This window comes from Gadus chalcogrammus, chromosome 22 (assembly GCF_026213295.1).
Source record: "Gadus chalcogrammus isolate NIFS_2021 chromosome 22, NIFS_Gcha_1.0, whole genome shotgun sequence".
In the NCBI taxonomy this organism is placed as follows: domain Eukaryota; kingdom Metazoa; phylum Chordata; class Actinopteri; order Gadiformes; family Gadidae; genus Gadus; species Gadus chalcogrammus.
This window is the reverse complement of record NC_079433.1, coordinates 7,550,595-7,565,498: the sequence shown is the minus strand read 5'-3', so window position 1 is coordinate 7,565,498 and position 14,904 is coordinate 7,550,595. Positions and strand designations below refer to the sequence as shown.

At 41.9% G+C, this 14,904-nt stretch overlaps 2 protein-coding genes across 3 annotated transcripts; both read left to right on the top strand.

The window, feature by feature from the left end:
- The first annotated feature begins 187 nt into the window (after positions 1 to 187).
- Positions 188 to 6,355, top strand: LOC130375843 (cytosolic non-specific dipeptidase-like). The gene is made up of 11 exons (XM_056582961.1): positions 188 to 317; positions 451 to 594; positions 1,273 to 1,435; positions 1,946 to 2,034; positions 2,335 to 2,535; positions 2,763 to 2,847; positions 3,271 to 3,431; positions 4,333 to 4,497; positions 4,879 to 5,020; positions 5,457 to 5,604; positions 6,008 to 6,355. Exons 1-11 carry the CDS (start codon positions 258 to 260, stop codon positions 6,072 to 6,074), a joined length of 1,425 nt encoding a protein of 474 aa, XP_056438936.1. The 5' UTR covers positions 188 to 257; the 3' UTR covers positions 6,075 to 6,355.
- A 401-nt stretch (positions 6,356 to 6,756) lies between these two features.
- Positions 6,757 to 14,400, top strand: LOC130375842 (cytosolic non-specific dipeptidase-like). 2 transcript variants are annotated; one of them, XM_056582958.1, is made up of 12 exons: positions 6,757 to 7,087; positions 7,454 to 7,533; positions 7,669 to 7,812; positions 8,153 to 8,315; positions 9,369 to 9,457; positions 10,221 to 10,421; positions 10,833 to 10,917; positions 11,315 to 11,475; positions 11,876 to 12,040; positions 12,226 to 12,367; positions 12,757 to 12,904; positions 14,128 to 14,400. In XM_056582958.1, the coding sequence occupies exons 2-12, from the start codon at positions 7,474 to 7,476 to the stop codon at positions 14,192 to 14,194; spliced, it is 1,425 nt and encodes a 474-aa protein (XP_056438933.1). In that variant the 5' UTR covers positions 6,757 to 7,087; positions 7,454 to 7,473; the 3' UTR covers positions 14,195 to 14,400. The 2 variants fall into 2 exon arrangements, with proteins under 2 accessions (XP_056438933.1, XP_056438934.1); XM_056582959.1 differs by lacking the exon at positions 6,757 to 7,087 and having other exon boundaries at positions 7,345 to 7,533.
- Positions 14,401 to 14,904: the final 504 nt, after the last annotated feature.

The following is a 14,904-nucleotide window of genomic DNA, read 5'->3' as shown; positions in this document are numbered from 1 at the left end:
TTCAACGAACAACAAAGTACCAAAAAAATAAACATCTTCTGATATGAAATGGCCTAACTCCGTTAAACTCGCTGACACGCCGGTCTGTGATGCATAAGATCAGACAGCCACTATTAAGCTGCTGTTATCAGCAGGTTGAGGAAGGTGTGGTCTGTCAAACTCGGTCATCCTCACTATAAGAAGGGTACCGAGTATCGACAGTCACCATTTACTCCTGACTTCTCTTCAACTCCACAGCTCTCCTAGTTGCCGACAAGATGGCCCATCTCTCAACCCTTTTCAAATACTTGGACGAACACCAGGATCTCTATGTTGAGGTGAGCGATTGGACCTTCTTCATCCTCAATTGTGCAATTACTGTGTCGTTTAGTTTTGTGTCCCGTAGGATATTCATGAATATTCGTTAAAACAGCAAATTAATGATTTGCTTTTTGTTTTGTTCTTCCCAAGCGCCTGGCGGAATGGGTGGCTGTCCAGAGTGTATCTGCCTGGCCGGAGAAGCGTGGGGAGATCAAGAAGATGATGGACATAGCAGCAAAAGACATCGAGAGACTGGGGGGCACAGTAGAGATGGTTGACAACGGCAAACAGAAGGTGAGCCATATGTTGCAATTTCACCTTTTATCTACACCTGGTAGGCCTATTTGTTGATTAATAGCCCCACCAATAGGAAAACACCTGAAAACAGATAGATTTTTATTTGCATCCGTCTTGTTGAATTGAAATCTTTAATATCGTCGTTGTCCTTGTTGCTTTAGAGATTTACATGGGGTTGATTTCAATAACCATGGGTACATTTTTCTTAATTAATTACAATCTCAATCAGAAAGAATTTTAGGCAGATTATAAATTCTGTGCATACGATTTGGTTCTGATATGTTGGTTAGGTAAAGGAAATTAGACAGAGGTTAAATGACCAAAAGCAGCCGTATAATTGAACAATGAAATGAGATTAATGCAAAACTATCTAAAATATAGATAATAAAGAGGGCACATTGATGGTTATGAAATGTTTTTTTCAGCCTGTACCGGATATTTGTATTGTGTTGAGTAGGTACCTATAATACATTTAGCCTATTCGTGACGAACGGGGGATTTTACCCCGGCCCTTTACATTTAAGCTAACAGATATATTCTAAAAATAAATAAAAATAAATCGTATAACTTCAGAATAATCTGGTGGCGGGCCAGATATTATGTCTGGCGGGCCCGCGGGCCGCCAGTTGCCGACCCCTGCTTTAGATGATGGTGATGCTTTTTGTCCCTTTCCAGCTTCCGTCCGGGGAGGAGATCCCCCTGCCCCCCATTGTCCTGGGCCAGCTTGGTTCTGACCCGGCCAAGAAGACCGTTTGTATCTACGGTCACCTGGACGTCCAGCCGGCCAAACTTGAAGATGGCTGGGACACGGAGCCCTTCACACTGGTGGAGAAAGATGGTCAGCACCTATTTATTACATCGCAGTTTTTATGTTTCCCTTCTTTTGAAGCCCAGGGTTAAATTTAGGATGGTTTGTTAGTTCTATTGTGAAAACGTCAGACGGTTCGGAGCATTGTTGGTATGTAGTTGGACGAGTTTGGTCGGAGTTGCGGGCCATGCGTGGGTGGCTGCTGATTTGTTTAGCTTTATATATGCACATAAATAATCCTATTTTTCGCAGTTCGAAGATTAAATAATCCACTCGGCTGTTGTACTTTTTGTAGCATAGTATTTAGCATGCGTCTTCTCCTTTTGGAGATATGTAACCAAGCTAGATAGGAGCGTGACTATTGGATTAAATTTAGGATGATCCACTCTCACACACAAAAGGCTAATTTCCACTACAGTAGTGTTTCAGTCCCTTGCCTCTTTATTACTAGTACCAGTGGTGAGAATAGACAAATTGTAAATCAACTTTCGAGTTTATGAAAGGGTCATCATGTGTATATTTTGTACCTCTTGCCCATAGGTAAGCTCTTCGGAAGAGGGTCCACAGACGACAAGGGTCCCGTGCTGGCCTGGTTCAACTGCATAGAGGCGTACCAGAAGATCCAGCAGGTATGGATGCCTCCTGTGCTGTAACTGGTTTATGTTTCACCACTGTTACATAATGAAATGTTCTGGAAGAATCAAATGGAATCCTTGGCGGTTATTTAAGGGTGTGACCAGGCTCATACCTACGGTTGGCCATCGAGAACCGGTTTCAATTTAGAACCGTGTGAGCATTGACATTTTAAGACTAAGCATCTACGTGGTAGTAATAAAGCAAATAAAAAGAAAAAAGCAGGCAATAAGAGTGAATATAATTGTGAAAAATACAGAATATTGAAATGTGAATCTTGGTTCTTTTTGGAATAGGACCTTCCCATCAACATCAAGTTCTGCTTTGAGGGGATGGAGGAGTCCGGCTCAGAGGGTTTGGATGAGCTCATCTTCGCCCGCAAGGACACCTTCCTGAAGGACGTGGACTACGTGTGCATCTCAGACAACTACTGGCTGGGCAAGACCAAGCCCTGCATCACCTACGGCCTCCGAGGCATCTGCTACTTCTTCATGGAGGTTCACTTTCACTTTCTCTTCTGGTTGCTGATTTGTAAAATGTTTATGTTCATTGTGTTTCTGGACCCGTGCGGCCTAGCCTTATGTGAAATAGTTGTCAAAATAGAACCCTTTGGCTAGGAACTGTAAAGGGAAACAGAAAAGTGAATAAAACACAATCAAGAGCCGGGCATCAGTGTTGAATGCCATAACGACAATGTATATTATTACATCTTTCTTCACGCTAGGTGGAGTGTGGCGATAAGGACCTTCACTCTGGCGTGTTTGGCGGCTCCGTTCATGAAGCCATGACCGACCTCATCACACTTATGGGTGAGTTGTCCAAACCTATAAAACATAACTGTGAGTTGCTTTATTGAAAAGCTTCTACTAAATAACTTGATAGTGCAGGTTTTTATTATACTATGACTATATCACACTTTCCTGACTGTAGCTACCCCTCAGCCAAAATTAGCTTCTTACTGTATTTGAAGAGGGATTAACTACATCTGGCAACCCATTTAAACCCATACATTATGCCCATGGGAATAACTAAATGGCAACATTTCCTTAATAGAGGACTTGAAATCTTTCTACAGGGATGCCTACAAGCAGCTTGCAGACATTGTGGGTTCTGGGGTTCATCCCAGAACATTTCCATGTCATGAGACGCCCTAAGAGACCTGTACCACCGTGCCCCCACTTTATGAAGATAGTACCCACGCCTCTCCCTATGTTTATAATGTGTCCACCCAGGCTCCCTGGTGGACAAGAAGGGGAGGATCCAGGTGCCAGGGATGTACGACGACGTGGCCGATGTCACAGAGGAGGAGCAACAGCTGTACGAGAAGATCGAGTTCGACCTGGGAGAGTACTGCACGGATGCGGGCGTCCACAAGCTGCTGTACTCCACCAAGGCAAGCAGGGCTTTGGGAATTACTCAGAATCAGGGAGAGAATTAGAATCAGAGTTGTGATGTCACAGGCTGTGATGGAGTTCTACTTGTGTGTCACAGGATCTTAAAGGACAATTCCGGTATTTTGAACATTGAGCCCCCTTTCTGGTTTATCTAGGACGAAATAGTGTGGTTAACACCGAAATTTGGTCCTTTCTCCAGTATTTGGCCTATTTCGAATCGCTCCTACCTGATTCACAATGGCTGGCTATGGGCATTCACAAACCTGTCCTTAAAACACCCCTCAACGTTCGTTTTCAGAAATGTGAAACTCATCGAGTGGTTAGTGGTGTTCGATGATGTTCCTCATCAAGTATCATAGCGAAATACAATTTCTGTAGTGTTTTATTTGGCATTCTGAAAATCGGCATTTTGTAAATGAAACGGAAACCTGACCGGAAACGGGAAGGGGGGCTGGTTGTAGTCTTTTCGCTCGGTTCTAGCCCTACTGTGTATACGTAGAAACGAGTGAAAAGACTACAAACACCTATCCTTTCCGAAACCGGTCCAGTTTCCGTTTCATTTACAAAATGCAGATTTACAAAATGCCAAATAAAACATGGCAGAAACTGTATTTCGTTACGATACTTGATGAAGAACATCAACAACATCACTAACCACTCGATGAGTTTCACATTTCTGAAAACAAACGTTTAGGGGTGTTTTAAGGACAGGTTTGTGAATGCCCATAGCCAGCCATTGTGAAGCAGGCAGGGGCAATTCGAAATTAGCCAAATACTCGAGACAGGAACAATAGTAAAAATGTCGGTGTACACAACTCTATTTCATCCTAGACAAACCAGAAAGGGGGCTCCGGAATTTTCCCTTAATATCATAGTAATTGTGGTAATTATTTAATGAAGGAGCAAATCCTCATGCACCGCTGGAGGTATCCATCTCTCTCTCTCCACGGCATCGAGGGGGCGTTCTCTGATGGAGGGGCCAAGACGGTTATTCCCAGGAAAGTCATTGGAAAATTCTCCATCCGCCTTGTCCCTGACATGGACCCTGAAGTGGTGGAGAAACAGGTAGCTAACCACATACAAGAAGCCTTGTGACGACCCAGGTTTGAGTCTAACCTGCTAGGCATAGCATATCATCCCATCTCTTGAGAAGAGAGGGAATGAAATGTATGTCATTCCCTCTCTCTTTCAACCCCCTTTCCTCTATCTTCACTCCACCTTCCAGAACGGCACACACCCCTATTCAAATATCTTTACAAATATATTTATTTAAAATGTCATAAAAATTACAAAAAGACAAGAGTGTCTGCAGGTAATATATATTATGCAATGTTTTTTTATGCAATGAAGAATTAAATTATTTATCAGTACAGCTAATTTTGCACTAGCTGTTTTTCATGCTACAAGCATCTTAAATGTTGTCCTTCTTCATCCTGTCCTGTCCAGGTGGTAGATTACATGCAGAAGAAGTTCTCTGAGCTGGGGAGTCCCAACAAGATGACGGTCAGCATGGGCCACGGTGCCAAGGCATGGGTCTCCGACTTCAACCACCCTCACTACATGGCCGGTCGCAAGGCTATGAAGACAGGTATACCCTCCACCAACAGAGAACTATTTGTGTTGATCATTGCGATCTATCGGTAACAAATTTAGCTAATGTCTTCTAATTCTCCATCTCCCTCAAACCACATTACCTTTTATGTTCATTGTAATTATTTTTTCTTCTTTGAATTGTATGATTTTTTTTTACTTAAAAAATCACTATATCGGGATGCATGGATTAACACTTCTCTACCCACTACAATGTAATTCTCCAAAAAACCTTGAGGGAATAATAACATTTCCATTATTCCCTAACTGTTTCTGATGTGTTACATTGTAGTGGGTAGAGAATTTAAATATCTACTCAGTCAGGACCTCAGACAAACAACCAGGGCCCTCATCATTTATGGATAAAGTAATACAGTTAGGAGGGACCTTGTGGCCATTTTGTTTTCCCTCTCTCATTTCCCGATGTTCCTCAGTCTTCGGCGTGGAGCCGGACCTGACCCGCGAGGGCGGCAGCATCCCGGTCGCGCTGACCTTCCAGGAGGCCACGGGACGCAACGTCATGCTGCTCCCCCTCGGGTCCTCAGACGACGGGGCCCACTCTCAGAACGAGAAGTTCAACAGGTACGCTTTCTATTGAGGTGTTTGGAAATACTCATGAGGACTAAATAATGAGACTTCTATAATCCAATAAACTCTGTTTTGGTCATTGGAACGATGGGGTAGTCTAGTGGTTCGGATGATTGACTCCTAGTCCAAAGGTTCTGGCTTTGATCCCCCATGTTTTTAGTATCCCTGAACAAGATGTCCTAACCCCTACCGGCTCTTAATGCACATTAATCCCTTACCTGTACCAAAATATGCTTTATAATTACAAAATAATAAAACTTAATAACAATTTAAATGGAATTGACATCATTATTAGGTTTGCTCTGAGGTGAAGGGAATTAATGCCCTCCATGGCATGGTAGAGACATGTATAACATTACATATCCTGTGTTCTTCTCTTTCTCCCTCAATTATCCAGGACCAACTACATCCAGGGGACCAAGATGCTCGGAGCATACTTCCACGAGGTTTCCCTACTGGAATAAATGGAGTTAAATAACACGGCAATCAACTATCCACTCACCTGTAGACTATGTATCATGGAGTCTTCTGCCAGCTCCCCTACAGATCCTGGGGCTTCAGAATTACACAGTATTGAACTTCCTTTTCTTGCTTCACCAGCGTGTTAAAATAAAGTATATTTTTCCCTTGGTATGAATTGGTGAATCCTCTGTTTGCTGTTGATAATTCGGTGTATAAATTGTCGTACTGTTTCATACTTATAATTGATCTATTAATATCTAGCAGCCAAGAGGACAAATGAATTGACTAAACAAAAATAACCAGTTACTTGTTCCTTCTGTGACAACAACAAAGGGAAGCCAAGTTAATGCTTGGCAAAAGCTACTCCTCAATATATATTCTGGCAATATATATATTGGCGTCATTTCAAAACCTCTATAACGGTTGTTTCAGTTGGCCTGTTCAAACTGATTTTGTAGTTTGGGAGTGTAAAAGCAGTAGGACACTAAGGAGTAGATTATCCTGCCTGCATCGTGCAGTGATTTCATTGGGGATGTATATGCATTTTAGCACCCTCAATTTGATCACTGCTATGGGTTTTTGACTTGAAACAAAGTGATGGCTAAAGCAACGTGTGATACAACTTGCATATTCAGCTTATCATGGGGTCATGTTGAAAGATTCACTCGCCGGTACAGAGAGGGCGCTGTTTACTGACCATACCGGTCGTTCTTGTTCGAGGGTTTTGGAAAATGTACTATATCACCCTGGCTTCAAGAACTAGTAGTGCAACTGTTCAAGCCATCACAAAATAAAAGGAGAGTCGCTATCCTGTATAGAAAGCCACGTCTTCCCCATGCTTTTTTAGCCCTCGACCAGGCTAGAGCTGGACCCGCAGTTACACCGGATCACGTGGACATCAGCTGACGTGGAAGTTTAACGTGGAAGATAAATTTCTACGGCTCACTTAACGTTCATCATCTAAGTTACACTTGGGGAACCAACACAAGAACTACCTGACCTGCACCTCATTCAAGTAAGGTTCCTGAGTGTCGACCACATGTGACAAACATTACGATAGATCTGTAGGGAGATATGCATGTCTCGCAATTTCGAGCAGTGCAATCCTGGAAATATTCATCCAAGAAAAAGTTTAAACGAACGTCAAAGTACCGAAAAAAAACATCTGATATGAAATGGCCTGTTAATTGCCTTAGACCTCCCGTTAAACTTGCCGACACGCCGGTCTGTGATGCATTAGATCAGACAGCCGCTATAAGCTGCTGTTATCAACAGGTTGAGGAAGGTGTGGTCTGTCAAACTCGGGTCATCCTCACTATAAGAATGGAACCGAGTATCGACAGAGTCGCCCTTTACTCCTGACTCCTCTTCAACTCCACAGCTCTCCTAGTTGCCGACAAGATGGCCCATCTCTCAACCCTTTTCAAATACTTGGACGAACACCAGGATCTCTATGTTGAGGTGAAAGTTTGGACCTTCTTCATCCTCAATTGTGCAATTGCTGTGTCGTTTTGTTTCGTGTCCCGTTGGATATTCTATTAATGAGTATTCATTAAAACAAATGAATGATTTGCTTTTTGTTTTGGTCTTTCCAAGCGCCTGGCGGAATGGGTGGCTGTCCAGAGCGTGTCTGCCTGGCCGGAGAAGCGTGGGGAGATCAAAAAGATGATGGAGATAGCAGCCAAAGACATCGAGAGACTGGGGGGCACAGTAGAGATGGTGGACATCGGCAAACAAAAGGTGAGCCAAATGTAATTTCACCTCTTAACAACACCTGGTATTGTGTTGATTTAATAGGCCTGCCCATAGTCAAACATCTCTTGATAAATAACCAGGTTCTGTTTTTGGTCGTTTTGACGAGGTATGCGTAATTATTCATCCTAATAATAGTCGTTATCCTAGCTTCTGATAGGTTTGTATTTAAAATATGATGCATATTAAACATCAATATGCAAATTAATAGTTATGAAGTGTTCTTGCAGCTAGCTTCTAAGAGATAGTTGCATTGCGTTTTATAAAGTACCTATAAAACATTTAGCCTATTAACACTTATGATTATGATGTGTTTGTCCCTGTCCAGCTTCCGTCCGGGGAGGAGATCCCCCTGCCCCCCATTGTCCTGGGCCAGCTTGGTTCTGACCCGGCCAAGAAGACCGTTTGTATCTATGGTCACCTGGACGTCCAGCCGGCCAACCTTGAAGATGGCTGGGACACGGAGCCCTTCACACTGGTGGAGAAAGACGGTAAGCACCTATTTATTACATTAGCTTTATTTTTCCTTTTTTTTTAAGCCCAATTTTGTTTGGAGTTGTGGGCCATGCGTGGCTGCTGATTTGTTTAGCTTTATATATGCACACAATCCTATTTTTCGCAGTTTAAAGAATAAATATTCCTTTCGGCTGTGGTAGTAAATGTGTGGTTATTTTTGTACCATAGTATTTAGCATGCGTCGTCTCCTTTGGAGATATGTAACCAAGCTAGATAGGAGCGTGACTATTGGAGAACTGCTCAAAGTCCATCTGCAATACTTCATATCTCCTACTTCAGGCTAAGCTGATAACTACTACACATTTTGAAATCAGGGTTGTTGTTTAAAGAATAAAAATCTTTAATGCATGTACATTTTATTCTGTCAGAGAAACTGAAACCCGTCAAATAATTGATTTCATGTTGCATAACCATCGAAATTCCCTTTCCAATTCTTGGCCATATTTTGTACTCTGCACACGAGCATGGTGAAAAAGATTCTTTTTTCTCATCATCATAATTGATGTGATTTTTATCAAGTCCCATTGCAGCCCTAGCCCGACTCTACCTCCCTGCGGTGACGGATACAACCCTAACTTGCTTTCTGTTCTATTTTATTATCTGTTGGGAGTCAGTCAGCTGATGGACATTGCTACATTCTAGTGGTGTGATTATTTTCAGATGAGTCAACATTATCCTTTTTTTATGAGGAAGTCTGTAGCACGTGGTAGGTGACTTTTAAAGACGCAATAACACGCACAGTCCAGGCTCTTTTCCGCTAGACATTAGTGTTTCAGTTCCTTTGCCTCTTTATTGCTAGTAACAGTTGTGGGTATGGACACATTTTTGGTATATCAACCCTTCCTTCCTGTCAGCTGGACTGTCTCCCTTCGTCCCTCCTAACCAGTTAGAGTTGCTGTGGTAATGGGGCAAGTGAAGCAGTCAAGGTGACTGCTGTCCGTGAATGCCACCAACTGTCAAGTTAATGAAAGGATCTCTATGTCCTTATAGTAACATGATGTGTATATTTTGAACCTCCTTGCCAATAGGTAAGCTCTTCGGAAGAGGGTCCACAGACGACAAGGGTCCTGTACTGGCCTGGTTCAACTGCATCGAGGCGTACCAGAAGATCCAGCAGGTATGGATGACTAGTTTGCTGTTATGGTTCTCCTCCGGCACATGTCCTGATGTTGGAAGTATCCAACTTGGCAGCCATTTTATTTGTTGTTCTGCAAGTTGGGGTCTTTTCCTTCTTAAAAATAAATATTAAACCAAGATATCTGACTAATTCAATGGACTAGAAACCTTTGCAACCTCATTTTTTGCACCTTCAAAAGGAGTATTTTTAATATGTTTTTTAAATACAAATGAATAGGAGTGAAAGTTATAAATCTAAATTATGACTATTGAAGCTCATTTTATAGTTTTTTTATAACAATTATATTAGCCTAATATAATAGGATGAATATGACTCTTTATCTTTGGGAGATAAGATTATTATTGTTGTATTAGCTGACAGTTGTAATTCCTTTACTTTATACAGCTCTGACGGTCTAATCCTACCCATTTGAGCAGGAGTGCCAATAGCTCATAACATTCACCAGTTCAGAGGTTAAGACTGACCCATGAACAAATGTGTCACATCCTTCCCCTCCCCCACTCCTCTTCTTATGTCCTGCCCCGTCAGGTGCTACTATCTTTGAAAAACACACTTCCTCTCTGATGACACTCAATAAAGAAGATTGAATCCTTTTTATTCATCAGATTACCAGCACAACACAGGGTCGATTTTAGCAATCTAGTCGGTGTCAAGCAAAGGCAAAGGAAACGATAACAGTCAAAAATATTAATGTAAAAAACAAACATAATATTAACTTGAATCTTGGTTCTTCTGGGAACAGGACCTTCCCATCAACATCAAGTTCTGCTTTGAGGGGATGGAGGAGTCTGGGTCAGAGGGTTTGGATGAGCTCATCTTCGCCCGCAAGGACACCTTCCTGAAGGACGTCGACTACGTGTGCATCTCAGACAACTACTGGCTGGGCAAGACCAAGCCCTGCATCACCTACGGCCTCCGAGGCATCTGCTACTTCTTCATGGAGGTTTACTTTCACTTTCTCTTCTGCTTGCTGATTTGTGTTGATCTACTCTGCACTTTTGCATTGACTTGCGTTGAGATTTAACCATGAAGAACCCAAAGAAATTGCAGCAACCTTCTCTCTCCTTACTATAGCGATAGATACTGCTCTGTTCAGTTTTTTGTTGTTATCATTGATTGTCCCCAGCCTCACTTGTTAGTCTTTGAATTAAAGTGTTTGCTTATTTATAATGTAAAATGTAGTAGCGAAATGTATGTGTTTATTGTGAGTCTGAATTCAAATTAAAACCAACACTTTGTTTAAGAACTGCAATGGAAAACCGAAAAACTGAAAAGCTAATTTAGCCAAAATCATGAGTATGGCATCGGTATTGATTGCTAAAAATGTGCATTATTATGTCTTTCCTCACGCTAGGTGGAGTGTGGCGACAAGGACCTTCACTCTGGCGTGTTCGGCGGCTCCGTTCATGAAGCCATGACCGACCTCATCACACTCATGGGTGAGTTCAAACCTCTATTTATGTCCTAAACTATAAAACGTAACATCACCCCCTTAGTTGCTTTATATTAAAGCTTCTACTAAATAACTTGACTGTGCTGGTTTTTATTATACCATAACTACGGTATGTCACACTTTCCCCACTGTAGCTATGACAAAATTTGCTTCTCATGGGGGATAAACCACACCTGGCAACCCATACATTATTGCAACATTAGAGGGTTAGGAGTCTTTATTCAGGGATGCCTACAAGTAGCTTGCAGACATTGGGGTTTCTCTGTTTCAAACCCAGAACATTTCCATGTCATGAGACGCCCTAAGAGACCTGTACCACCGTGCCCCCACATTATGAAGATAGTACCCACGCCTCTCCCTACGTTTATAATGTGTCCACCCAGGCTCCCTGGTGGACAAGAAGGGGAGGATCCAGGTGCCAGGGATGTACGACAACGTGGCTGAAGTCACCGAGGAGGAGAAGCAGCTGTACGAGAAGATCGAGTTCGACCTGGGAGAGTACTGCAAGGACGTGGGCGTCTGCAAGCTGCTGCACTCCACCAAGGCAAGCAGGGCGGCGGGGGTCTATTTGAATCGGGGTCAGAGTATGAATCACAATAGGAATTGGATCCCCGATTTAGAATTGGAATCGGGATCATCGACTAAGCGTGGCTCTTAAACACACCCAAGGAGTTGGACACTGGTTTGAAGGCACTCTCAATTTATACAGAATATCACTTATTATTCCAAATAAGTGATTTAAAAATATCAATATCAATGTTGAGAAAAAATAATACATTTTGTTAAATGGAGGTTATAGATTTTATGTGTTTAGCCTTTACATATTTAAATATTAATACATTTTCGTACACATACAGGTGACTTCACAGGCTGGGATGGCGTGATACTGGTCTAGTTTGTCTAAATATCTTTATCTCATTTTTATTTTTTATCATTTCATGTAGGAGCAAATCCTCATGCACCGCTGGAGGTATCCATCTCTCTCTCTCCACGGCATCGAGGGGGCGTTCTCCGATGGAGGGGCCAAGACGGTTATTCCCAGGAAAGTCATTGGAAAATTCTCCATCCGCCTTGTCCCTGACATGGACCCCAAAGTGGTGGAGAAACAGGTAGCTAACCACATACAAGAAGCCTTGTGACGACCCAGGTTTGAGTCTAACCTGCTATGCTATGCTACATGTCATTTCCATCCTCTCTCATCTTTACTCTCCTGTCCATAAAGGCACACAAGCCTATTCTATTATCTTTCCAAAATGTTGATTTAAAATGTCCTTCTTCATCCTGTCCTGTCCAGGTGGTAGATTACATGCAGAAGAAGTTCTCTGAGCTGGGGAGTCCCAACAAGATGACGGTCAGCATGGGCCACGGTGCCAAGGCATGGGTCTCCGACTTCAACCACCCTCACTACATGGCCGGTCGCAAGGCTATGAAGACAGGTATACCCTCCACCAACAGAGAACTATTTCAATATGATTATAATTGGGAGCCATTGGTTATGAATAATATCTCATATCTAGCTTATACCTCTCAAATCTCAATCTCCCTCAAACCACCTGTACTTTATATCTATTGTAATTTGTTTGTCCCTTTTCTATGAATTGTTTGATATTTTGAATTCTTATCTAAGTGTCTTTGAGTACCACAGCAATAATAATATTACTATTATTATCTCACTGGTTTCTGGTGTATTATCTTGTTGTGTCTGGAGAAGTGAAAAGTCCATCCAGGAGCTGAAACAGACAGACAACCAGGGACCTCATATCTTATGGAGAAAATAATACAGTAGGGAGTGACCTTGTGGCCCTTTTGTTTTCTCCGCCCTCAGTCTTCGGCGTGGAGCCGGACCTGACCCGCGAGGGCGGCAGCATCCCGGTCACGCTGACCTTCCAGGAGGCCACGGGACGCAACGTCATGCTGCTCCCCCTCGGGTCCTCAGACGACGGGGCCCACTCTCAGAACGAGAAGCTCAACAGGTACGCTGAGAGATTTGTTTCAAACATGGCTGTTTTCATGCCCTAAGGCAGGGGTTTTCAAAGTGTGAGAGAGTGAGCCCCCCCTCAGAGAAAAAAATTCAGCTGAGCCCCCCCCCCCCCCAATTTTTTTTTCTAAATACCTGTGTTTTGAAAGCTATTTTAATTATTTTACACATTTCAAACATCTCCGATCATAATTTTAATACATTTGGAACATATTTTTTAAACATTTGAAACAATTTTTTTAACATATTTTTTAAACATATTTCTGAAACATTACATCTTTTTGCGTTTTTAAACAACAAAATGTAACAACTTTATCTAAGCATGTTTTAGATTCATTCAGGGTCCCCGACTCTGAATTTTCTGAGTCGAATCAGATCTGCCTTTTCAGTCCAGAGATTCGACTATTCGGCGGGGTTTGTTTACCGGCGTTGCTATGGTGACCTCAATTATTATAACCAACTGAAAACGACGCCGGTTTGAAACTAAAACTGTGATTCTGAAAAAAGTATAAATGCTATCAAAATTCCGTTTAGATAGTATTGAAGATACAAGTGTGTAGATTTGTTTAATGGTTTGAACGATGGTAAACGGTTGAAAAAGGAATGAGTTACGATGTCTAGAAGTAGGTGTATCAGAATGGGCTGACGTCTTCAATGAAAACAGCTGAAAACGAAGCAGTATGAAACTAAAACTGTGATTCTGAAGACATTTTAAATGATATCGAAATTCTGTTTCGATATTATTGAAGATACAAGTGTGTAGATTTGTTAAATGGTTTGCACGAAGATAAACGGTTGAAAATTGATTTAGTTATGTTACTTCTACAGTTGAAGTACGACTGATGATTTGAATCATCGTCTTTCAGGGTTTTCTTCGGGTTTATTTTTTTCTCACGTCGCGCCCCCCCTGAAGAACTCTGGCGCCCCCCAGGGGGGGCGCGCCCCACAGTTTGAAAACCACTGCCCTAAGGCAAGCCCTACCTGCTCCTTAATGACCTATATCTAAAATAAAAAATCATTTAGAAAATGGTAAGATGCCTGATGAATGACAAAACAACAATCTAATTACCATCTACAGTGAATATGGCCTAAACCAACTAAAAGTGACATCATTATTAGGTTGGCTCTGAGGTGAAGAGAATATAATGCCCTCCATGGCATGGTTGAGACATGGTAACATGACATATCCTGTGTTTTCTTTCTCCATCCATTTTCCAGGACTAACTACATCCAGGGGACCAAGATGCTCGGAGCCTACTTCCACGAGGTTTCCCTGCTTGAATAAATGGAATAAAACAACACGGCAATCAAATATCAACTCACCTGTTGACTATGTATTATCATGGACCCTTCTGCCAGCTCCCCTACTGACCTTGGGGCTTCAGTATTACACAGTATTGAATGTCCTTTACTAGCTACACCAGTGTCTTACAATAAAGGCTAATCTTTTCCTTTGCATGAATTGGTGAATCCTGTGTTTTGATTTTGATAGTTGGGTGTATAAATGGTTGTATTGTTTCAACCGTATTATATACCTGAAGAAATGCCAGCAGAAAGGCAAGAATAATTGACCTAACACACAAAAAGATCTGCCTACTGTGTCAGCTAAAAAGGGACCTGTAGCCTACACTCTAATACTTAAGAGTGTATATCTAAAATATACTCTTTAATATATATTATATTGGTAAAACTTATTGAAGCCATGAGTCCTGCGGACTACACTCAAATATGGTATTCCAACACTTTTATAGAACTATCCGTTAAGCAAAACAAGGAGAATTCTCAATGAAAAACAGGTTGTTAAAGGAATAGTGTACATACTTTGACATAGACATTAAAAGCCACTGCTCAGTTATCATATCTGTCCAAAATACCTTAAGATGTATAGGTTTGTACACTATGGTGCCTGAAAAATAAGTCAAATGTATCCTATATGTCAAACATACCTTTCTGAACAATGATACGGTTATTCTACTATCTGACCCTAGTATAATA

Coding starts and splice junctions, on each gene's coding strand:
- LOC130375843 (XM_056582961.1), top strand. CDS start 258: ATGGCCCATCTCTCAACCCTTTTCAAATACTTGGACGAACACCAGGAT. Junction 595..1,272: donor TTGACAACGGCAAACAGAAG/GTGAGCCATATG, acceptor GTCCCTTTCCAG/CTTCCGTCCGGGGAGGAGAT. Junction 2,536..2,762: donor TCTGCTACTTCTTCATGGAG/GTTCACTTTCAC, acceptor TCTTCACGCTAG/GTGGAGTGTGGCGATAAGGA.
- LOC130375842 (XM_056582958.1), top strand. CDS start 7,474: ATGGCCCATCTCTCAACCCTTTTCAAATACTTGGACGAACACCAGGAT. Junction 10,918..11,314: donor CGACCTCATCACACTCATGG/GTGAGTTCAAAC, acceptor GTGTCCACCCAG/GCTCCCTGGTGGACAAGAAG. Junction 12,041..12,225: donor CCAAAGTGGTGGAGAAACAG/GTAGCTAACCAC, acceptor TGTCCTGTCCAG/GTGGTAGATTACATGCAGAA.